The sequence below is a fragment of the Xiphias gladius genome, chromosome 24 (assembly GCF_016859285.1).
Source record: "Xiphias gladius isolate SHS-SW01 ecotype Sanya breed wild chromosome 24, ASM1685928v1, whole genome shotgun sequence".
Lineage (NCBI taxonomy): Eukaryota > Metazoa > Chordata > Actinopteri > Istiophoriformes > Xiphiidae > Xiphias > Xiphias gladius.
In genome coordinates, this window is record NC_053423.1 from 8621587 (window position 1) to 8646112 (window position 24526).

General features: G+C 40.6%; 1 protein-coding gene across 3 annotated transcripts in view; it reads left to right on the top strand.

The window, feature by feature from the left end:
• The window catches only part of csmd2 (CUB and Sushi multiple domains 2), a 162977-nt gene that overhangs the window by 86142 nt on the left and 52309 nt on the right, over nucleotides 1–24526 (top strand). For all 3 annotated transcript variants that reach the window (XM_040121563.1, XM_040121564.1, XM_040121565.1), the window contains exons 25-35: nucleotides 5254–5456; nucleotides 5630–5821; nucleotides 7202–7340; nucleotides 7553–7740; nucleotides 10941–11135; nucleotides 11880–11996; nucleotides 13916–14029; nucleotides 19297–19392; nucleotides 20095–20298; nucleotides 21223–21347; nucleotides 24058–24154. In XM_040121563.1, coding sequence (XP_039977497.1) covers nucleotides 5254–5456; nucleotides 5630–5821; nucleotides 7202–7340; nucleotides 7553–7740; nucleotides 10941–11135; nucleotides 11880–11996; nucleotides 13916–14029; nucleotides 19297–19392; nucleotides 20095–20298; nucleotides 21223–21347; nucleotides 24058–24154 — 1670 coding nt within the window. The remainder of the gene's footprint in view (nucleotides 1–5253; nucleotides 5457–5629; nucleotides 5822–7201; nucleotides 7341–7552; nucleotides 7741–10940; nucleotides 11136–11879; nucleotides 11997–13915; nucleotides 14030–19296; nucleotides 19393–20094; nucleotides 20299–21222; nucleotides 21348–24057; nucleotides 24155–24526) is intronic.

Sequence of the window (24526 nt, forward strand, 5' to 3'; positions counted from 1 at the left end):
CTTGTCCATACAGGTCGGGAAAAGATTTGAGATCGTGATGGTAAATGATAGGATTGAGTGTGTGTGTTCTTTAACCTCTGCTTTTATCTCTCTGATTCATTCCCCAATTTCACATCTCTTCCTGTCTGGGAATAAATGTGAACTGTCTTTTATCTGTATGATAACACTGCTTACATGTTATTACATCATGTGCCTCGCGGTCCTTCAACTGGTCAAAAATTGCTGTGACCACAGCTTGTTTCAGGTTGCAAGGGAACCACTATGGGTTGTATGTTTGATGTGCTTGGTGTCTTTTAAAGCCCATGGTATGGATGCGTCTCAGCCTTGATGAATGATCCCACAGGGACAGTCCCACAGAGGCCACATCCACACACATGGATGTGGTTAGCTGTGTGACATTGCCTTTATACACACAATCTCAATTAGTTGTGAGGAAGCAGGCAGCTGGAAGTGTATGTTTATTCTACATCTTTCTTTTTCCTCATTCCCTCATACCACACACACACACATCCATACACACCCCCACATACATACTTATTTATCATCTTCATGCACACATACACCTACTCTGAAGACTTCCCACAGGACTCGTGATTGGAGCTACACTGTTTTGTATTCATATGAAAAAGTCTCAGCGCTCACCATTTCTCTTTATTTCTCTCATATGAACACAAAATTGTTAAGGCAGAATGAAAAGAAATCTAAGAAATCTAAATTGAACTATTTTATATCATTAAGAGGGGGATAAGTGTGAAAGAGAGCCTTCCTCCGTAAACTTGGTTTTCTATGGTTCCACAAAATATTAACTGCACACTGAGACCCCAATTTCCTTTTTCCTTAGTGAGACATACAGTAACCCCCTCCCCCAAGCATTTTTGTTAAGTGCAGAAGATTTGTCTAATTGACTTTCCCCACTAGAAGCGAAAACACATTCTCTTCCTAGTTGCTCTGAAATGAACAACTTTGGATGAGGAGCTGTGAAGCATTTTGTTCACACTGAACATGTGTGGACCTTCACACACACTCTGTTCTCTCTTCCACACAAATTCCAGAGGTAGCTGTGGTGGCAGGGTCAAAGCAAAAAAGAAAGGCAATGCCCATAAAGAGGGTTTTAAAGAAGGATGACCAGGAGGATTGGTTTGTTAAAAGAAGAGTGCAATCTGCATCTCCTACATGTGTTCTAGTAAGACCTCTGAGTAGAAGAAAGAGAAAGACAGTGGGTATTTTACATGCCAGAATCAACATTTTGTCTTATTACCTTCCCGTGTCACTTTTATCCTATCACCATCATCTGTTTTTCACTATCTCCTCATCCCATCCCCCAACCTTTACTCTCAAAAAGTGACAAGGAGAGCTATTTAGATCTTGTATAAAAGGGACCAATTATCTTAACATGCAGTCGATGTCCATCCTCTTCTTCCGACTGCTCAGCACAAATCCTTCCATGCTTCAGAGCTTCCTCTGCTCTCCATCAACCTCTTATCCTCCTGCTGTCATCCTCTTCTTCCAGCAACCAAGCAATGATTAACATCGGGCTTGTTTTTGTTCCCTACCTCACCTTCTGCTTTCCCTCAGTGTACTTCTTCCTTTCCACCCTTCTTTCCACCTTTCTCTTAACACATAAATCTGTACAAAGACCATTATGCCATTTGGTGTCTGCAAGTCATGGAGATTGCATTAGAACAAGAGACCTGTCAGCATCAGGTCATTGCTCATGCAAATCCCCAGTGCCGTCTTTTACGCTCACTCATATCCTCAGTGCTGTGTCCGTACACACGCACAGGTGCACACATGCTGTATAAAATGCACATTAATATTCTATGGAGAAAGGCACACATATGTGCATGCATTAGAAAACATGCTCTTTTTGTTTTATTCATGCTGGCAAATCCTGTGAAACACCTTAGTGTCTCCTGTCTAGAGTATGGGGACGTGGAGTGTAGGTAAAACTATCGTAGTACCTGAGGGTTTTATAACAGCATTTGCATAACAAGCATCTGACTGCCTGAGGAGCTTACATGACAGGGGTGGAGGCCTTTTTAACATCACCTTTGGTTGCTGGAAGTGCCGGAGCTAACCAGGATGGTAGTGGGAAATTAGTAGGTCACCAGTGAACCTTTTCCACCATCGCATTTACACACAAATAGATACTGGGGACTGGCCAACTGTAGATAAAGGATAAGTTTTTGTTGATTTTCTAAACATATAAATAGTTGACATAATCTTTACAGAAAAGATATTTAATGTATTTCACCTGAATTTGATGTATTTCTGCAGATTTAATTGAGCAGATTACCAGCATAGATTAAAACAATAAATGGAGCTATTGCAGAAGGTTTGGCACCTTGTACTTGGGAGCTGCCAAGAGAACTGCTGTCTTCTTCTGGGTCAGTTGCCATGCTCAAGTGCTCCTTAGCAGTAGTTGGTAAAGAAGGTTCACTTTTACATCCACATTTTTGTATTCAAACCACTGAACGGTTTGACACCCATCTTTCGAATCTCAAGGCTGCTGCCACTCAAAACAGAAGAACTGAGTATCTACTCTAACTCTTAATAGACTACAAACTTTGGGGGTTGATTCTCTTGGACTAAAGAATAAACACAGATGTGTGCCTTCTAATTCAAGTTTGGCAGCAAATCACAGTAGGTTGTATCTGGGTCCCAGAGTACTCAGGAGAAGTAAACAGGTTTAGCTTACTCTGCCTTCTTCTCCTCTGACAGCTTATATGTATTAGTAATGCATTGCTGTTTTTGATTTACAATATTATTTTCATTGTGCTTTGAATGATTACTGTATATCACAGGCTATTATCCATGCTTCAGTGAATATTAGCAAGAGAACTGTAGGAAGAGGATTGATTACGATGTAGAGGATTATTATTTATGCTATTTCTTAGAACATGAAAGTTGGAAAAATGTAATGTGCTGCTTTGCAGAGATAAGGAGGTTAATGTGTGCACTGTATGTATGCATATCTCTGTTCCTGTGTCTGGCTAGGATGCTCATGTATGGGTGTGTAATGCTGCATACCCTTTAAATATAACCATCCGTGTACATTTGCGTGAATACGTACTGATGTGCCTGTTTGCATCTGTTTGTTTATAGTGCACTTCTTTTACAAGAATTGCAACAGGACTTGTCAAGTAGGTTACGTACAGTATCTACACACAGCACGTTGGTTGAGTAGCCTCTGGCTGCTGCTCACACATCAGACAGTATGGGAATCAGGGTCTGACACCAATTATGCAGAAACGGTGGGAACTTGTTGCTAAACCCGACATATCAGTGGGTTGCTGATTCTCCTCTGCATCATCTGTAGCTCAAGGCTCTGCGTGTGTGTGTGTGTGTGTGTGTGTGTGTGTGTGCGTGTGTGTGTGTGTGTGTGTGTAAAGGGATGAGGATACTAAAGGCACATAAAGTACCATGATTTCCTCTGGATGACTGGGAGAGAGATTACATTTAACTAATTGAATTTAAAATGTTTTTTTTTTTTTGAGAAAATGACTACTGGACAGAATTATAATAAACTTCACTTAATCTTGTGGACAAAATAACAAAATAAACAGAGATTTACAGACTACTCTCTTTCAAAAATGAACTGAAGTACTGTGTGAGTATTTATTACAATAGTTGCAACTTCAGAGCTCTGCTGTTTGCTTGGATTAAAAAAAAAATTATGTGAACATGGGGAGTGGAGAGTGTCAGGAAATTGCTTTTGGTAAAAACAGTTAGTTGTCAACGGTTCATAATTAAATTTTTTCCATAACAGATTTTCATATTAACTCAATGAAACATTTAAATGAATATCATATGGACGGACAATAACCCAAATTTTCCATAAAATTTGGATACATGTGCAGTGTTGGCATTTCTCACTGGTAAATGAATGCAAGATGTTACATCATCCAAGGAGAGCATTTAAAGCAACATTAGAGACAGTTTTTTCTTTGCTGTAATAAAGTTGAAGGAAAAAAAACTGTATTGTTGTGACAAATACTTACTTTGTGAGGCCTGTGAGTTCAGTTTAACACAATTTTAACCAAGTGTTTCCTTTATTTTGAGTACACCTTTATCTCAAAGCATTCCATTAGATTCTTTATTTTGAAGGCATGGCAGTGAGCAAAGTGTTGCAGAGAAAAAAAAAATCAAAAGCATCAATTAAATGAGCCATAATTGTTAGTTTTTGAGACTTTGCCACAGGATAAAGCTGCTGAGAGCACTGTTTGTCTTTAAATAATCCTTTACATTGAGTAATCCATGTCAAGATCATTGTCAGTCTATAATTTTTTCTAAAATACCACTGTATATACCTTTAGTACTGCTGAGCCTGGCCAAAACACATACTTACACATGCTCACACACGAGACCCCGACCAATATAATATTATGAATCCACTGCATTGAGGCTGACGCACTTTGACACACAAACACAGACACACGTACACAACTACAGTGCATTCAACATCCAGTGGACCACCAGATGGCTGACAGCTGTCTAAGCGAAAAGTGATGGGTAGATATTTTGACACCATCATCTTTCTGATGTCTGGACTGAAACTATTAAATGCCGTGGCAGACATATCTGCTTGACTGACATTATGGAACATCCATTGCCTGCTCTGGGTGTGGTGTCTGTGATTCACTTAGTGTTATTTGTTTCCCTCCTTTATACTTGGCTCTGCCTGTTTTTTTCTTTCTGTTCTTATTGTCTCCTTTAATCACAATATTACCTTGTGTGTACTGATTCTTTTAAATACTCAGTAGTTTGATTTAATCCTTTTATTTCCTCCTCCTTGGCTCTGACTCATCCTTTTTTACATTTTAGAATTTGTGAATTGCTAAAAGCCGAGACTTTTTCTTTGTTTCTTACCTTCGGCTGTTGTTATCATTATATTTAATTTTAGTCTCCATTAAACAAAAAAAATACTGACCCTTGATCATAGCATGGAAGATGCAGAAGATTTTTTCAAATCCCCTAATCTATGTACCACCAACATTATGTGAAAAATTACCTTCCATTAAAAGGACCTAAGGTTTGTTTGAACAAAATTAAATACAAATAGGAGGTGGCAATATTCAGAGCCAATGATTAATTTATCAATGAGGAAAAGAACAGCTTTTTGTCTGCCTGAGGTTGCTTTCTATAAGGCTGAATTTCAAGGAGAGACGCATGGGGGTTAAAGTCTACATTCAGAGGGAGTGTCATCTATCAGCTGTCATGGCCTCTAAAGTATCTCGTCTATGTCGTTATCAGTCTACATTTCCTGGTTTTCCACACGGAGGAGGTCCACGATGTGCTTCGAATCTGGGATGGGCCCCAGGATGGAGGGGTCCTGCTGAGAGAGCTGAGTGGTTCAGTGCTGCCCCCGGACGCCCACAGCACCTTCAACACTGTCAGTCTGCAGTTCACCACAGATTTCTTCACAAGCAAGCAGGGCTTTGCTCTGCAGTTCTCTGGTGAGGGGGAGGTGTGAAAGAAATGTTTGATGGATATGGGTTAAATGGCTGGGTGGTAACTGGGTGTAGAGAGAGAGAAAATTCACCACTCACAGGTTTAACTGTGAACTACGATAATAATATCCCTGTATTATCTTGTAACTGTACTGATTGTACCTTGTCTTGGCCTTCAGTCTCCACTGCAACCTCCTGCAATGACCCAGGTATGCCTACAAACGGTACGCGCAGCGGAGACAGCAGGGAGCCTGGAGACCATGTGGTGTTCCAGTGTGATCCTGGCTACATCCTGCAGGGGGCCAACAGGATCACCTGCACTGAGATTAATGGTCGCTTCTTCTGGCAGCCAGACCCTCCTACATGCACAGGTACTCTATCAACACAGCATGCAATCATCAACTATGGCTAATCCTACACCCTACATGACTATGATCAGAACTAGTCTGAATGTTGTCACATATCTGTGGCTACTGTTGAGCAGTAAAAAAACAGTACATGCAGTTTTCCACTATTTCATATATGCCACAGACGTCATTTTGGTATAACAATGTTCAAAGTTGGAAAGTTCAATAAATACACTGCTACAAGTTTTCAAACTACCTGAAGAGTGACAAGACTGGATGTTCAAATTGCTCATTTTTCAGAACACTCCTGTTTATGCTTAAGTAGCTCACTCATTTTTGTAAGAAAATAAAATATATTCCTTAAAATTGTGTAAGAATTGTGTAAACTTTATGTAGTAGTAAAATTTTAAATTACATAATCAGTAAAGACAAAAGAGAACAGTATAAAAGTTATCTTATAAAGTATATTATGCCCCACAACCCGCCTAATACAGTGAACGGTCTAACCTCTCTGGTCTGACTTTTGTGAAAGAGGTAGACAGGACAGATTCGTAATGTGATTACTTAACAGACTCCTTAAGTGAATCTTAAGTGGCAAACCCAATTGCCGTGTTCCCTAGACATTTCCTGAAGTCACTGCAGCAAACAGACAGATCTGATTACCCTGGTCCTCAATAACAACACAGACCTCTCAGTCAGACCGCTACTCTTTATACAGTGTCATTTTTATATGTATGATCACACTTGGTGCTCTACAAAACAATGCGGAGTAATTAACAGTGGCAGTTAAAACCTCTTTTTTAATTACCGCTTAGCTTAATTAGTTTGATTTTTTTTTTTTTTTTTTTTTTTTTTTTTTTTTGGGTTAGGGGTTGGACAGTTCAGTTCTCTCATACCTACAGGTGAGAACGTGGTAAGCCAGTGTCAATGGGCAGTAGCTATGTCTCAATTAAGCATCTGTCACTACAACTTCCTGTGGGGAAGCAATACACCACATACGGCAGGAAATAACAGTTGAAACTATGTATTAACTACTTTAAAACATTTAGAAACTATATGTAGCCATTCTATTCATTGAATTTTCCAACACTATTGCTACTTGTTTTCTGTTAATTGTTACTACTATTTTAAGTTGCTTATATTTAGCAGTCAGTTGCCAGTCAGCTCATTTCAAATGGAGCTACACAAAGAATTTGCTACATGTGAGTTTTAACTAAATAATAATTCACTAAGGCAAATCAATACTTTTAAGTACACAGTAAATAAAGACTATTTAATCTGGAAATGAGATTATATATCATCTTTTTGTGGTCCAATAGGTATTTGGATTAATATTCACTTGCTTTCAAAATTCCATTGTTAATTACTATTGGATTAATTACTGTCAATGCTCCCTTTTCATAGCTCCATGCGGCGGGAACCTGACGGGTCCTAGTGGGCTTATTCTGTCTCCAGACTATCCTGAACCGTACCCCCATGGGAGGGAGTGTGACTGGACAGTTACTGTCACACAGGACTATGTCATTGCTCTGAGCTTCAACCAGTAAGCTTTAACAGTATAAAAAATACAACATATGTTTTGACCATCGAAGTGTTTGCCCTCATTGCTGTGTACTTTTTCTGTTTTATCACAATACCAATGTTATAATTGGCAACAAATATAAAGAAAACATTGTAATTCAGTTGTTACTTTACTTAAAGCTCATCTAAACTACAAATATTTTAACATTATGTCATGTCAACTTCTGTTACCAGGTTCAGCTTGGAGCCCAGTTATGACTTCTTACATATCTATGATGGGCCGGACTCCCTCAGCCCCTTATTGGGTAGTTTCTATGGCACAGATGTTCCAGACCACATTGAGAGTAGTTCCAACACACTCTTCTTGGCTTTCCGCAGTGATGCTTCTCTAAGCAGCAATGGATTTGTGCTGCAGTACACAGGTGTGTTAATTTTGGTTGAAGGAATGACTTGGAGGAAAAAATTATGGCTAATTGGACAAAACTATTAAGCTAGTGGAAACCTGGATTTTGTGTGCCTGTGCTTGCATGTGTTACATTTTTTTATCATCAGTTTTTCATCTCCAGAGTCATAAGATTCTGAACAAAACAGGGAATTTTAAATAGTATATGAGGTTTTATTCCCTGAACAATTTATGTTTTAAAATTCTTCCTCTGGTATACTGAGAATGGATTTATCCTCTGCTTCTTATCGACCTTGCAGATTTTTTCTTTTTAACTTTGTCTTGTGTCTGGTCCAAAGTAAGTGAGATTAGTGGTGTGAAAATTGCTTCAGAGAAAGAATGGGGTGTCTGTGCTGCAGCATCCTGATGACCACCCTCCCATTTGTGCCATGGTCTGCTTGGGCGCCATTATTGATCTGTACCTCCTCTAGTAGCCGACTAACACAAAGAATTATGAAAATGAAAAGCCGACAGCATGTGTGCTTAAGCTCTTTTTGATCAGTGGTTTCCAGCTGCACAAAAGGCTTCTCATAAATTAGAGCAAACAATGTTTTGTTGTCTCATGTCTTAGCTTAGCTGACTGCAGCATGTTTTTTGGAGGTCCCAAATTTATTTGCTCACACACATGGTGCAGAATAATCACAGACATTCCTTGATATAGGGTCAGTTGTTTTAAGGATAACATCGGTTTTTTTTTGGTTTTTTTTGCATTTGTGTTACAACCTCACAGGGGAACGCATCAGTGCCTATATGTTAAAGCCTTTTCCTAACAAATACACAGACGCTGAACAAGCTCCAAATTAGAAAGGGCATCTTCGTTAAGGGTTTTGCTTGAGAGAAAAGTGTTAAATCTGCCTAAATCTACCAGCCTCAATTAGAGCTGTTTAAGGTATCAGACATTTAACCAATGCCAGATCGACCCGGAGCTCTCTGTCTCTTGGCTGCTTTCCAGATGGGATTTGATCTATACAAATAATTCAGCTCATTTCAGAATGCTACCTTTTTATTTGATACAGCTCTGCAATTCATTTGCAAACTGTCTATAAATGGGGTGAAATACAGTCTTTTGGTGAGACAGCGTTACAGAGCCTACCCCTTAACTCACTCCCGGCACTGCAGTGTGTGATATTGTATGGCCAATCTGGTGGAGCAGATGGACCCAGTGTGTGGCTCAGAAAAACTCCCTCTTCCCACTTCCAATTCTCCACACTAATGAACCATGACCAAATAATACATAAATTACCTACTCAGTTTCAGACAAACAACATGGCACAAAAAGCATATTTGGCTGCAGTTTTGGGTGTGTTTGGTGAGGAAGCAGCAAGGTGACGAGTTGGCCCAGCTAGTATTTGGTCAGGCTGCCACTGAAAATTGCATCACAAAATCTGGCTCAGGTGCTGTCAGCCTCTTTACCAAGCAGTCGTTGAGTCTTTCTGTTTCCGTGTCACTGGCCATGTCTGATTGGGCAATATGTGGGCACAAACTTTCAATGCCTGAACCACATTTGACCACACATAGACATGGATAGATATATCCAGAAAAAACACACATACAGGCACCCTCACATTCACATCTGTCTAATCCAATACCATCACCAATGCCTAGACTCATTTTCACTTCACATCACATCACTTAAAATCCTTCGAGTATTTTCCTAAACAGATGATGCCTCTCGTCATTTTTCTCTCGCACCTACAAATGTCCCAAGGCAAGGCTTGTTAAATCGGCCATCTTCATTGTGCCCTCCGACCTTTTAGCTTGTATCCAGGGCCAGTTTACACCTAATACCTGCTCCATCCGTCATGTCCCCATTGTCTCTTGCCAGGTGTGCTGGTTTAATGGCGGAGGCGGTGAGGGATGGTTTAAGTCTAAATCAGCCCATGAAAGGGCTCAACCTGTCTAGAACAGGTGCACTGGTTGACAGACAGACAGACCACATGGCTGGCTTAAGCACTCTTTTCAGCCATGAAGGGCAACATCCTGTCTGGTCTCCAGATTTCATCTTAGAAACGATGCATTTATCCAAGGTGCTTCAAGTATATTCTATCATTAATAAAACATTTGAACTTTAGTAAGGCGTAGACTTTGGCATAGATTTAGCAGAAAATATGTTTGTTGTTTTAAAGCACAAAGGGCGTTTGCTCCTTAATTTCACAAAGAATTTGCTGGAGTTCCTCCTGTTGTCCACCATTCACAAGAGGAGAAGTTAGACAGAAAAAAAAAACACAAAAGTGTTTCCAGGGAATCTAACATTATAACTCTGAGACAGGTAACATTATGTCTTTTGTAAATACCAGTGGTATGAGAAAGAAGCATAGAATAGTCTCAAAGACTTTGTTTGCATCACTATTGACCTTTACAAATGAAGGTCAACTTTGCTTTGATGAGCTGATGTTGAGATAGTTCAGGCTCTTGACATATTTTTCTCAGACAGTGAATTGTAAGTTGAAGTTTTCCTGACAAAAGAAATCATTTGACTCACCTACCCTTTTGTATGTATGTGTGTGTTCAGTCATCAAATATTGAAGTTTGTGGTGAGACTAGGGTGGACTGCATCTGAGATTGAACAAAATTGCTTCGGGCATTCATCCTATGTTTATTGTAGCTGTAAGGGTGTGAAGTGTGCCAAATTGACAGGCCTCCTCTCACATGCACAATTTCTACCTAAGAACAATGTGATGGTAGATTGAGTGAGACATCTTTCTTACGACCTGAGGAGTGGTGATTGATATGTGGTTAGATACTGTGTGTGTTTGTGTGTGCGTGTGCGTGCGCGGGTGTGTGTAAGAAAGAAAGCTTGCGTATGTGCATTGTCTTCTCTAGTTGACTGCTCAGCAAAGTGTTGTGTGAGAAGCGGTTGTGTGCAGTCAGCAGACCTTGGGAGCAATGCCACTCTCAATCAGCTGCCTGTCTGTCTCCACAGCCATACATACATCCAGCAGCCACAGATGAGAGGGCATCGTCAAGGATTAGAGAGAAAAGTGGCAGTCAGTGAGATATAGTTACTGAAAGAGGAAAGCACAGAGTAACAGGAAAAATCAGGATTATCAGGAACCTTAGGCAGAAAACTATTTCTATTCCAGTATCACCACTGCAGCTTGATGCAAAAACCCTTTTACTGAATACCAACATGCGCTCCATTCTGTCGCAGATTTTCCACTGTGTTACCTCTCTCCACAGAGAACCCCAGGGAGTCTTGCTTCGAGCCGGGCCTGTTGCGCAATGGGACACGGATGGGCGCCGACCTCAAGCTGGGCTCCACTGTCACCTACCACTGCGACAGCGGCTACACATTAGAGGGAGACCCAACCCTCACTTGCATCATGGGGGGAGACGGCAAGCCAAGCTGGAACAAACCCAAACCCATCTGCATTGGTAAACACTGACATCTGGAGACGGTTATTAGGAACACAAACCACATCAGTGCTTATAGATGTATCACATGTAAACACACGTGTGATTATGTAGTTTTTGCACAGATCTATGTCCTACAGGTATATGCGTAGAACTGTGTGGGTTTTGCTAATGTTAATGAATGTGAGGGTGTAGCTTTAATTTAATCTGCAGTTCGAAGACAGCTACTTATTTTGCATATCTGCTCCTCACACTCACTGCGAAACCTGTGTCATCCTGGCTGTGCTCTGACATTCCCACGACACTACAAACACACGCTGTGGAAAGCGTGGTAAAAGAACCCCCGAACCGAATCTGGCTCGCACGGTGTGAAATTATATGTCAGGTGGAAATTTGCATGCACTCGCATGCAAATTTTCACACGGGCAAAAAAGACATTCACATACAAGGGCTCAGCACTTGAACAAAGATACAAGCGTGCGCTGAGCATTTTTAGGGGCTTTAGGCAGGAGAAAAGATCTGAGCCTCATCTCACACAGACTAACACTGGGGGACACTTGGAAAACATTGCAATTTCACTGTGGCAAACACCAGGGACGTCTTCCACCCAAAGCCCAATCAGACTAGAAAAGTAATTTAGGAGTGATGGAACAGGGGAAGAAAAAAGCAGGAGGTGAGGGAGAAATGGAATCTTACACTATTGGCTTTAGACCTTCCTTCTCCGTTTGCCCTGAGTCTTCTTGTCTCATCTCTGTGTCTCTCCAGCTCCATGTGGTGGACAGTACTCAGGTTTGGAGGGAGTGGTGTTGTCTCCTGGTTACCCAGGCAACTACAGCAGTGCGCGGACCTGTCTGTACTCTGTGGTCGTGCCTAAGGATTATGGTAAGCCAAGGAAGAGCATTGTATTACTGGATTTGACCATTTTTCCTGGCAGATTTTTAATTGTGCATGTTTGTGTGCCTGTGAGTGTATACAGAAGGGTAATTATGTGTCTTTAATTAAGTTGCAATTATTCTATAGTGCACAAAATGCCCTTATTAGGCTCAAACTATGCTCAAGTTCCTCACTAAATTCTACAAAATTTTCAGCGCTGAAAATAATGAAGAATGAATAAAAACTTTTTTTTTTTTTTTCTACACATAAATATTCTTAGCTACAGGTGTGTAGGATAAAACACCTTTTTTTTTTTTACTTTTTTAGTTATAAACAAAACAAGTGCTTTAGTCAGAGGTTTACTGAATGCATTTTTTCATATTTTTGTACACGGTAAAATCACACAGCGATTGATAGTTCCCACATTCATCTATCTCATTGCCATACACATATTTTCACGTTACTTGAGTGGAGCAATTTAATCACTGTCTTACACACTAGGCACACAATATGTCTATCTGAGACACACACATGCACAGACACCAAAAAATAATTGTTGTGTGGACGATCCAGATTTCCGGGAGTTTCACTACTCTTTGGCATTCCATCTCAAAGGTCACCACTTGCTTCAGATATGTGATCTGATACTGTGAGAGCAGCAAATTATTCCGAAAGCAAAACAATGCAGAAGTGTGTGACAACTCAAACATGCAAAAGCAGAAGCAAACATGGTTCACTTACTCGCTTATTTGCCCACAATGTCTCACTGCTTGACTTCCTGTCTGTCTTTTTCTCTTTTTATCTTCTACTCCCATTTCTCCTCCTCCTGGCTCTTAAATGAGATAGGAGCTTACTGCCTCTCTAAGGGAAAGCTCACATCCTATCATTGTTAAATTACACCAGACGGCAGCAGCTGGCTTTGGGGTACTCCACCCCAGCCTTTTGGATGTCGAGGTCATGATGCCCATTTGGCGCAGTTCCAAAATGGCTGGGCACCCGTCCTTGTCTCCTTGGATCCTGTTGGCAACACATTTCACTCACTGAAGTCAAAGTGAGAGAGGAAATTGAAATATTTAAAGTCCACATTTGCATTCTCCTGGAAAATGACAGTGAGGCCCAAGGCAACACACTTTGTCGTGCAGAGCCACAAATGCTCTCGCCTCCATTCTTGCTGCTTATCATTAGGCTGATGCACCAACCCTAATGATAAGCTATTTTCCTCAATGTAGAAGACAGGGTAGGTGTCACTGACTCCTCATATCATTTATACAGATGAAGAAGGGTGTACAAATAATGGTAACTACTGAGGATGAGTAGGAGGTGACAGTTACTGAGTCACATTGAACAAGTATACTCAGTAACTCAGAAGATGAGGTCCTACGATCACAGCCAATGGCTAGCACTAGTCCTCTGTCCCCTCTGCCCCTCTTCCTCTCTCCCTCATCCTCTTCATCCTTTTGTATAACCTGCAATATTCACCACAAGTAAACTAGACATAGATTGGAACGTGAACAGGCTGAATATATTCAGGCAATAGCGGTAGAAATATTGGGTCGAAAGGATGAAAGCACCATAGTGGAGCTTTGGCTGCACATTGTACAACATATTTGCTGTCATTCCCAAAGCCTTTCATCTACTGACAAGCCATCAAGCCCAGACAGGACTGCTGATCTCCCCATGTAATATCAGTTTTTGGTTGTGTTGTCATAACCGCTGGCATTATCCACCTCACTTTATAGAAGACAGTTTGATTGACATTGCCGTTGAAAATATTCTTTTGAATGTGGATACTACAAAGTACTTTATAGATTTTCTGTGTGATTTCAATTTGATTTGAGAGTTTTCAGTTTGACTGTGACGCAGTCACTAATTTTAGCTAATATAAGCTTCGCTGATGTCAATTTTCTGTCCATTTCTGTCTTTTCTAGTGGTCTTCAGTCAATTTGCCTTCTTCCAGACAGCTCTGAATGACATTGTTGAGGTTTATGATGGGGCGACGCAGCATTCCCGTGTTCTGAGCTCCCTGTCTGGAGCACACACAGGTACTAAAACACACATAATCATATGCCTGCATGCATGCACATTTTGTATAGCCTCTGTAGGGGGTATTTCAGTGGCTCCTACAGCTTTTATTTCATATTCAGTACCAGCTTGTAACAAATCAGCAAATTTAATTTGACTATTTGATCTCCCAGCCATTTTTTTTTTGACATGACAGGGGACTAAATAAAATGTTGTCTTAGCCTTATGCCTTTCATAAAGATCCAGTTAAACTAGGAGACAAATTGCTGACACAGGCAGAGCTGTCGTGGCTGCAGGTCGGCTCCAGTGAGCTGTAAAGCAATTCAGCAGTAACAACAACAACTTAAAGAGTTACAGGGATAACATATCAGCAGACAGCTCAAGAAGACTTGCATGCATACACACCTGAATTGGTATTACACAAACACACATGTCAACTCTCAGGATATATGCAGCCACTTACATGCACACACAGACGTACAGACTCACACACACACACACACACACACACACACACAAAAACATACAAAGGCTTCTATTCTAGGCTTAAACCAGGGAAATGAGGAATTTCCTCTCTCCCTTTCTGAAGAAAAATAACTGCATTGTTATGATGAGTACCTGAAACAAAGATACCTACTCAAAGCTGCATTAACATTATCGCATCTTTTATAAATAGTGAATTACAAACTTGAAGCATTGGTATTGCGTAATATTTCAACTGTTCAGCTTGCAGCTGTTTAGTCATCACTGAAACACTGAAACAGCTTGATAAATCCTCACCAAAATTGTTGCGCAGATTCTCTTTCCATGCCACTGCATGCAGTAATTACCTCAACGAAGCACAAAAAATATGGCCACACGCCTTTACAAATTGATGTAATACCTCGAACAAATATAAAAGAATCACAACCCAAAAAAAGAGAATTCGTACCATTTTGTGATTAATCTTTCACTGTTTAAACCTCAGTTATGTTGTAGTTTTGGTGGGAAATCCCAGTTTCCCATGAACATGAGATTCATGAGAAGTATCTAAAAAGACACAAAAAAACAGTCAACCAAGCTTGTGAAAAACATCTCTTGACTACTCTAATTTCCCAACCCAATGCTGCTACCTTAACCCTGGCCACAGAATGCTTAACCTTAACCGAACCATTTCCAAAATTTAATCATTCTCATAGCTCCAAACCCAAACCCTAAATTTACTTTGATATTATTTTTTTCTTTTATCTGAGCATAATCCAAATTTTAGTTTTTTCCTTAATCCTAAAGATAACCTTCAACATCCAAGGCCTCCTTTTGCAAACATTTCTGCATAAATGTACGGAAGAAGTATAGGGCAGATAGAAGAAATAAATGGAGCAGTCATGTATGAGAATGAAGAAAAGCAAAAAGGACAATAGTTGTAGGGTTAAAAGCGAGAAGGTGAAGGAGAACAAATGATTTCTATTGAAACAGTGTTGTAAAATTGTAGATGCATTGATGTGATAAATGCCAGAACTGTATTGATGGGCTACAAAAGAAAAAGCTTGAGTAGGGGAGGTTCAATGTTTGAAGAGAGTGCGAGTGAAAAGGTGTGTGAGTTTAGGGCAGCTCTCCATCTCAGTCTGCCTTAGCCTCGTGGCTTGACAAAAGCAAAATGATTACTTTGGTTTGTGTCCAGGGCAGCCTCAGAAAATCCAGTTTACAGCTCAATAAACAGGACACTATATTAACTGTGGACTCCTGGCGGCAGGTTCATACAGCTCTCAAACCGGGCATGGCAGAGCAGAGCTGACACACTTTGGCAAGGGAAGAGAGACTTTTAGCCCACACAGACAGTGCTGCTGAAAAACTTCTGCACGGAGGCATAAATAGCATGAATCAGGCATAATCCAGAAGCGTGTACCAGCATCTACCATACAGATACACTGAAGCTCCAGGATCGACTAACATACACATCTGCAAGCTTATAAAGCTAGAAATTCATCGATGCAGTCTAAATATACAAGCTGTCATTATGTGCAGTAAATATATAGTCAGGTAATGAGCATTTTGACGGTTGGCAGGATATTATTTGTCAAGCATGGTAAATCACAGTAGCCAAAATACGAGGCCAGTCTGCTGCGATTATGCTGACCTTGAAAAGAATATTACATATATTACAACTAGTCTGAGTGTAGTGTTCAACAGTATGTTTTCATTGCTGTCATGTCTCTTTTTGAAAATAAGAATGCAATGATTGTGAATTATCAGAGGCAGCGTTGAAAAATAGAATAAAATTAAAGGAAAGGGAGATTAGTAAAAATGAACGATAAAAGGTGGGAATTAGAGAAGAAAAGAAGACAACATGTAGGCAGGAGGGACAAAAGGACTGAATCAAGAAATCAAGGAGGCTTATCTAAATGCTAATTTTTTGAATTGATTTAAAAAAAAAAAAAAAAACCCAGCAATTTTCACTCTCTTGGCAAACAACTGTAACTAGAAGTCCTTTTTTTAAGTTTGGCCACTTTTGTTGCTCTTGTGCATTTGTTAATTTTGTTCCAGTGCAAGCATGCTGCTGAATAAATGCAAATCATGTATTCATAAAATCTAACATTAAATTCCTGTAATACCCACTCGGCTAACTCTATTATTTATTTATTTATTTTTTTCAAAGCCGTTTGAATTGTGGCTTAACAACTTGAGCGTTAATCTCCGAAATGTATTCCCCATGACTGCTGTATCTGAATTAGTGCACATCAAAAATTGCCACTGACTTTTGACGATTGACTTCCACCCAATGTCATATCTGTCCTTGTAAGTCTTTCATATGCCGGCGTAGAGGATCATTTTAAGGGCAGAGTGGTTTGGAGCAGGAGAGTGGCCAAAGGGGTTGATAAATTACATGCTGACATGTTTAATCTGTCTGGATGAATACCTGCTCTGTACAGGAAATTATGAAACACTGTCATCATGACAGCACGCAGCAAGGGCTTCCTCTAATAAACTACCCAGCATGCTTTGGGGATCCTACAGTGGAACTCGAACAATGTGGCGATGAGGTATTAAGAAACTGTACCTTTGGAGCTGTCTCAGGACACTCCACTTGAAGGCGCAGAAATTTTTGCCCAAAAAAACTTGAGCGAAACGCACATGCATGGGATAGACTCACTGACACACACAGACACACAGATGTTGCCTCTGGGGTATAGCACGTCTGCCTCCCACTACAGTGTGACAGCAAGCAGACACAGAGTAATGAGATCCACTGCAGAGAGCCAGTCAGCAGCCCACTGTGAGAAAGACAGAGAGGCAGAGACAGAGATGCTCACACTTTATATCATGTTCTACGTCAGTCAACACATAGTTTTCCAGCACAGTAGATACATCATGCGGATTTTTCTTATGTGTAATTACACTACTTCACTGAGCTGATGAGGATAGCAGGAGATAATATCAGTAATTTCAGTGACAAAATATTCTCTTTCCGAGGATTTTATTCATAGTCAGAGATTTTAAATTTTGGCATAGATAAATGTTCTGTAGTTGTTGTTATAGTAAACATATAGCAGTCCCAAGAGGTACTCAAGTAAATTTTCCGTTGTGCAATGTATAGCATCTTGTAGAGATGACATTTCAGTTTAAAAAAAAAAAAAGAAAAAAAATTCACAGACAGACCAAGCAAAAGACCAAAAGACCAAACAAAACACTAATAAAAATGCCTGTCTGGACAAAGAGGTTCTCAGATGCCATTTAAAACGGAACTCATACCCGACTCGTCAAATGTCTATCAGCTGTTCCAGAAGCTGGCAGCTACAACAAAAGCTCGATCACCCTTGGTCTTTAATTTTGACAGGTGGACAGCCACTAAGCTCTGCTCAGGTGACCTTAGAGTCCTGACTGTACAGTATGCTTTTAAGACTTAGCGAATGTAAGCAGGAGCTTGATTCTGGAGAGCCTTACACAGGAGGCAATAAATCCAACCTTGAATTTGATTCCGTATTTCACGTACAGCCAATGAAGTAAAACCAGGGGAGGTGTGAGCTCTGAGCTGGTTCTACAGCACTTAGGAGTTTTACTGGTCCATGTTAAACCAGCTGCAGATTCTCTAGTAATGATTTGTAAATTGGGAATGCGAACCACAATTGGGGATGAGCGTTACAATAGACCCACTAGAACAAGACAAAGAAATTAAAGGAACAGTGTGTAGCATCTAGCAGGGAGGTTCCAGATTGCAACCCACTGTGTACCACTCTCCGCATCCCTCCCTTTCCAAGCGTGTAGGAGAACCTATGAGGACCTTCAGCTAACGTAAAAACCCTGAAGTCCATCTCTATAGCCATTGTTTGGTTTGTCCATTCTGGGCCACTGTAGAAACCTGCTAGTGGAACTCCCGGCAGCTCCCTATGTATGAAGACTTTATTCTACACTAACGAAAAACACAACAATTTTCAGTGTCAGGTGATTACACGCTGAAAAAACTTATGTAAAATTATTAATATTATGTTCCATTTCTTCCCGTAGACCCCCTAAATTCTACACACTGGTCCTTTAACTGTAAATTAGAAATATCTGAGCTGGGAAAATCAAGTACAGGACAGTTAGTTGACATATTGTTCGAGGCTAATAGCTTCGAAGCTCCCAGAACATTAGTTTTTACAGGCAGACTGTGGTCAGAGGCTTAACTGTACCTGTGATGCGATGATATCAGTGCCAATAATCAGGAATCTCAATTAGTCACAATGTAGCTGAAGGAAATTGTTTGCTATCCAATAAGCATCACAGATAAGCGTAGTCCTGTATTACTGTAAAATATTAGGCTAATCTTAATAACCAGCATGCATTTGCATATTGTGATATGCTCAAGACCTTATGAACTTGTTATATTTTCATCACAGTGGGTCTTTCTGTCAAAGCATCACATCACAGTATAACACAGCTCCAAACCAAACAGCAGATTTTCACTGAAATCAGATATCTACACACTATTTTTCTGCACTTTCCTGCAATGCAGTGCGTGAGGAGAGGTTCTAAATCTACCCATATACAGAGAGCTGCAGTTTGTTATTTTTTCAGACGATCACTAGCAGATTCCCTATTACTTGTATTTTTGAATTTTCATGTTGGACACAGACTGAGCCCCTACAATAGTCAGCAACATTCACACATATAATTGTGTTGTACTAGAAAGATGAGGGAAATATTTGTGATATTTGTTGTTCACTGCATAGATGATAGGATGGTAATTAGGAAACAGTTGTTTGAACCCACACAAGGGCAACACTTTGTTAAAACGTTACAAACTGTCTTTAACTTTTCTACATCTCAGGCGAGTCGTTGCCATTAGCAACCTCCAATCAAATCCTTATTCGCTTCACCTCCAAAGGCCAATCCAGCTCTAGAGGATTCCACTTGGTGTACCAGGGTAAGTGTGTAACACACTGGCATGCACACATGCACACACACACACACACACACACACACACAAACAGCCTGGTTTCTTTTGGATTCCCTCTGTTCTAACAGCCCCAGTTCCTCTCCATAATAGATGACTTGCTGAATGATTTCGCAAGGATTTACCTTTAACCACCGTTTCAGCTGTGAGGTGTTTGTGTGTGTATCGGCAGAAGTATGTGCTTTGGAGCATTAACACTGTAGAAGTGCGGCAGTCTGTTGAAAAGGTTGCACTTAAACTCCCTGGTTCATCTATTTCCCTAAGAGGAAATTTTTTCTTGGAATTGTTCCTTTCCTTACAATGCACTGTACCAGAAATGGCATTTGCTGCAGATATCCAAAGGCAATGGCATCTGTGGAGGAAGTTTAATGAATAAATAATTCATTTTTGCATTTTATTGTGAGTAGGCTGAAGGAACCACAAGGCAAAGAGAAGCTGAATATCATATTTTGCATTATCTATTTGGGACGCACTGCGATCGTACTTAAACTGATAAAAGTTTTGAGATTTATAGAGAACCTGACACAAAAACAAGTGTTTAAAAAGCTCTTTTTAAAGCTTTCAACATAGAAGAACAAAACAGCCTTATATTTTCTTAAACATGTTACAGGTAATGACTCGAAATCAAAGAGCGGCCACCTCAAATCACCCTTTCCCTCTTTTTCTCCAAAGCTGTGCCACGGACCAGTGCCACCCAGTGCAGCTCAGTCCCTGAGCCCCGAAATGGCCGCCGTATGGGCAACAACTTTGCTGTTGGCGCAGTGATCCGCTTTGAGTGCAGCCCAGGTTATATGCTGGAGGGATCAAGTGCCATTGAATGTTTAACAGTTCCGAATGCCCTGGCACAATGGAACAGCTCCATACCCAGCTGTATAGGTAGGGCATGTATACTCACTAGACACACTCACATTAATTTTAACTATTCACAAGTCAGTGTGGTTGTGTTTTTGTTTGCTGGTTGGTTTGTCTGTCTTGTTTTCTTTCCATGTTAGTTTCTTTGTTTCTTTTCTTTCTTTGCTTTGTTTCTTGCAATGTCCTATGTCTCTGTTTCTCCTAATTGATGCCGTGAGTGTCAAACTCTTGTTGTGGGCTGCCAGCCATTGCCTGTAGCCACACAGAGATTCAGCCATGCAGCACACAGGTAGCAGGCAATGCTGAGGGTCACAAATACACACAGACATACACAAACACACATCTGGTGATATCTACATGGTGATATCCACATGGACATACAGAGACATATTCTAACACACATAAACATACAGCTTACAGTGCCCCCGTCCTGGCACCAGATGTGTAAATGTGCAGAACAAGCTGAGGACGGGTGTTTGAAGCTAACTTGTGTGCGTTTGTGTGTGTGTGTGTGTGTGTGTGTGCTTGCATGGCTGGGTGGATCAGACGCCGTGTGTAGTGGTATAGTGCTGGAGTGCACTTCCATTTTGGTTTTAATTTAATGATTTAAGTTCAGTGAATCCTAAAATCTGTTTGGTTTTTTTTTTTTGTTTTTTTAACACAAAGTGAAGATAATTTTATTTCTCTTCTCTCTAACTTGTGGTGTAATCTGCACCTGCTTTTGATATTGACACACTATGCTTGAGGAAAAAGATTGAAGAAGATGATTAAGTAATGTTAACATATTTAGTAATAGTCATTTCAGTGTGCAAATTTATGCATGCATGTATACATGCACCTAACCTTACACTCCCTGTATCTTTGTACATCCGGTCTGTAGCCACTATACATTACATAGTACTGCTAACTTGACTTGGGTCTTTTCAGCCCTCTCCTTTTTTCCTGCAGTTCCATGTGGAGGTAATCTGACCCTTCGAACTGGCACAATCTTATCTCCTGGCTTTCCTGAGCCTTACCTCAACAGCCTCAACTGTGTGTGGAAGATCACTGTTCCTGAAGGATCAGGAATCCAGGTTTGCAACAGAATTTACTCCCTGGCATCACCGTAACTCCGGGGTGACAGCTTTGTAATAATCAGGTCACGCAAAAATTAGTGATATCCATGAGGAAATCACAGCCAGTTTTCAGCTGTGATTCAGTTTTGTGAAGTGTACATTTGTTACATCCCCTAACCCATCCCAAACCCGATCCTGCATTTCCAATCCACATGCAACCCAAAGAAGTAATGCACCGTCCACACACTGTCCACATAGGAAAAGTGAGCAGTTTTATAATGATAATGCATGTCCTGATGTGGTAAAGAAATTGACTTAGAGGCGTGCAATATAATGAAATAGATTTTGATTTATGATTTATGATTCAAAGCACTGTTTTAGTCTTTTTTTTTTTTTTTTTTATCTGCCCACTGTCAGCATGTGAGTTTATCAGATTTTCCGATGATTCTGTCTCCATGAATGAAAATTCTTAAGCTGGGCTGCCGTGCAGTGATTTTTTTCACTTTAAACTCATGGACTAATCCCTTTTTTAAACTGTCCCTGTCAGACTGGCAAATGAATTTATTTACTTACCTTTAGCCTCTAGCCATTGCAGCTCTGCATGGTCTCGAGAACAAGCTCCCCTGTGGTGATGTGTTTTCAACCTACCAATGGCCAATTAAAAGAGCTACCCACAGTATATCGAAGTGTTTACAGTTCTCAGGGTACAGGAGAGCAGCTAAATGATAGTCTATAGACTTAAAAGAGGCTCAGAATTTAATTTGGCAGATCATTATGCCAGAAATAAAGATTGCACAACCTGAAATAAATTTGTATATAACTGCCTCTTCAATTACTTTACTTTTCTTTCTTGAAAGTTAATTCAGTTTGCATGTTCCTATTCTTTGATGCGTGTGTGATGGAGCTCCACCAGGAACCAGGGCAAGGTCCCTGTGGATCTGGCTGACGGAAAGTTTTTAGGGCTTACGCTTCAGCCTCTGTGGCTAATGACCTCAGTGCCGTCCCTCAGCTATTAGCTCCTCCACCTCAGCTGACTGTCCTTGCAGGTCAAATACACGAGATGCCCCACAGGCACGCTTAGCATGCTGCACTACACACTAACATTGCAATAGCTTGGAGGTGAAATAGAGGATGAATAGGAACTGACTGTACCCGCACCCTCTGAAATGCAAAACAGCGTGACACTGAAATGTATGCATACCAGACTTACAATGGTATAGTTTGGTAGTGATAGTTTATGTTCTTAGGGCCACTTCTACACACACACACACACATTTCCTCACTGCAAAGAGGTCACTGCATGTGCTACTAAAATGTGAGGTGTTAACTGTAGGGGTTTGCTGCTCTTTGTCTATACTCTCCGCAGGTAACTCCTCCTCATCCCTACTATTCCTACTCCGCCTCATCTGTTTCACACTTTCGTCCTCTTTCTCTCTGTCTGTCTTTCTCGCTGTTGCTCCCTTTCTATCAGGTATCAGACACACATTAGTTTGGAGTGTCATGATCCAGAAGAGAACTTAAAGGAGCGAGGTGCCTTGCCGGCACATTTGCCGTGGCCCCCTAATGAAAGATCAATCTGTGAGCTGCCTCGTCTCCCTGGGATGCGCCAGAGCCCCTGCCACCCGTTTAATTGGCTCTTATCCGATCTATTACCATCAAACGCAGAGGAGAGGGCCAAAGAATGGATGTGAGAGGAAACCGAAAAGGAGGCTTTGGAGATAGTGAAAGAATGAAGGAGGACACAAACAATGCTGAAAAAGTGGATGAATTGTAGCTAAACACGGAGAACAAAGATATAGTAGATGACACAGTGTAGCCCCTTTCACACATTCACTTTAATTTGTAAGTGCCCTGCCAATTTTACCAACATGAAAATTAGGGGTTAGCCCACCCTACCACTTACTTTGGTCAGCATTCAACAGCAAAATACATTTTAAGATCCATCATTCAGGCAACCTTTGTGAAAATCCAGAGTGCTATTCTATATGTATGTGGTGCCTTTTTTTTCCCCAACAGTGACAACTCTTGTTAGAATAAGTCAGAGTCTGCTTTTCCTGAAGAATATTCAACATTTTCTGCAGCAGTCTTGTGGTTTTCTTCATTTCCAATGACTTGAACACAGCCTTCTAAGGGGGCACGACATATATTGCTGAATGACGTAGTTTATTCATCTGAGAATTCTGAACTGTCGCTGTTTGCAAATTCCTTTGCGGCTTTCATTGTTTTATTTTTCACCGTGTATGTACTTTAAACTATATAAAAAGAAGAAAAAAGGTTCTGTAGTCATTTGAGCCTTTAAAGGCACTCCTGACTATCTTTGTTCGTGTAAAACTCAAGTACAGACGAAAGGATTGAAGACTGTTGACTATATGGACATAAATATCTTTGTCATGATGGGGATCTTGTAACATTTTAACAAAGAGTTAGCTGTGTCACGGCCTTGAAAACTGCTACTCTAAAGATGAGAGCAGTTAGTGGCCAAATGACCATGCTTTTCAAGTCCCTCACGGTCCCTTTTTCACGTATAACTTTTTATGTTGTCTTCTCCCACTCATTAATCTTCAACCCTTCAACCTAATTTTTTATTTCCCTACACATACATGCACTTGACCCTGCTGTTACTGTTCTGCTCACTAAATCCCATCCATCTTCCCATTTTTTACCCTAGTTGTCACTAATTGTCTTCCTCTTGCATCACCTCTTTCGCTCTCTCCCTTTCCTTTCTCAGATCCAGGTAATCAGCTTTGTCACAGAGCAGAACTGGGACTCGCTGGAGGTTTTCGATGGAGGAGACAACACTGACACCATGCTTGGCAGTTTCTCAGGTACGGCTGTAAATGTGTTTGTATGTGTGCATTTATTTTCTTGCATGTGTTTAATCTTGGGCATAAAAAACAGATTTTAAAAACCGCTCATCTACACCTGCCAAAAGCATAGTCTAGGCAACATCATAGCCTAATCAGTTATCACAGAGCAGCATCTAGGACATGTTACACATACTGTATTTGTTAGCGCATAGAGAACAGAAAATGGGGGCCTCATTTCGCACAGTTGGCATTGTAACAGCGCTAAATTGAATTCAGAGTGCATAAAGCCAGCTTGAGTAGTCATGGGAAAGTTTCAAACTTCCAATCAGTTTGAGCTTCTCCTGGCAAACACGTGGTATATTTGTACAAAGGTTAGCCATTTCTGTGTGG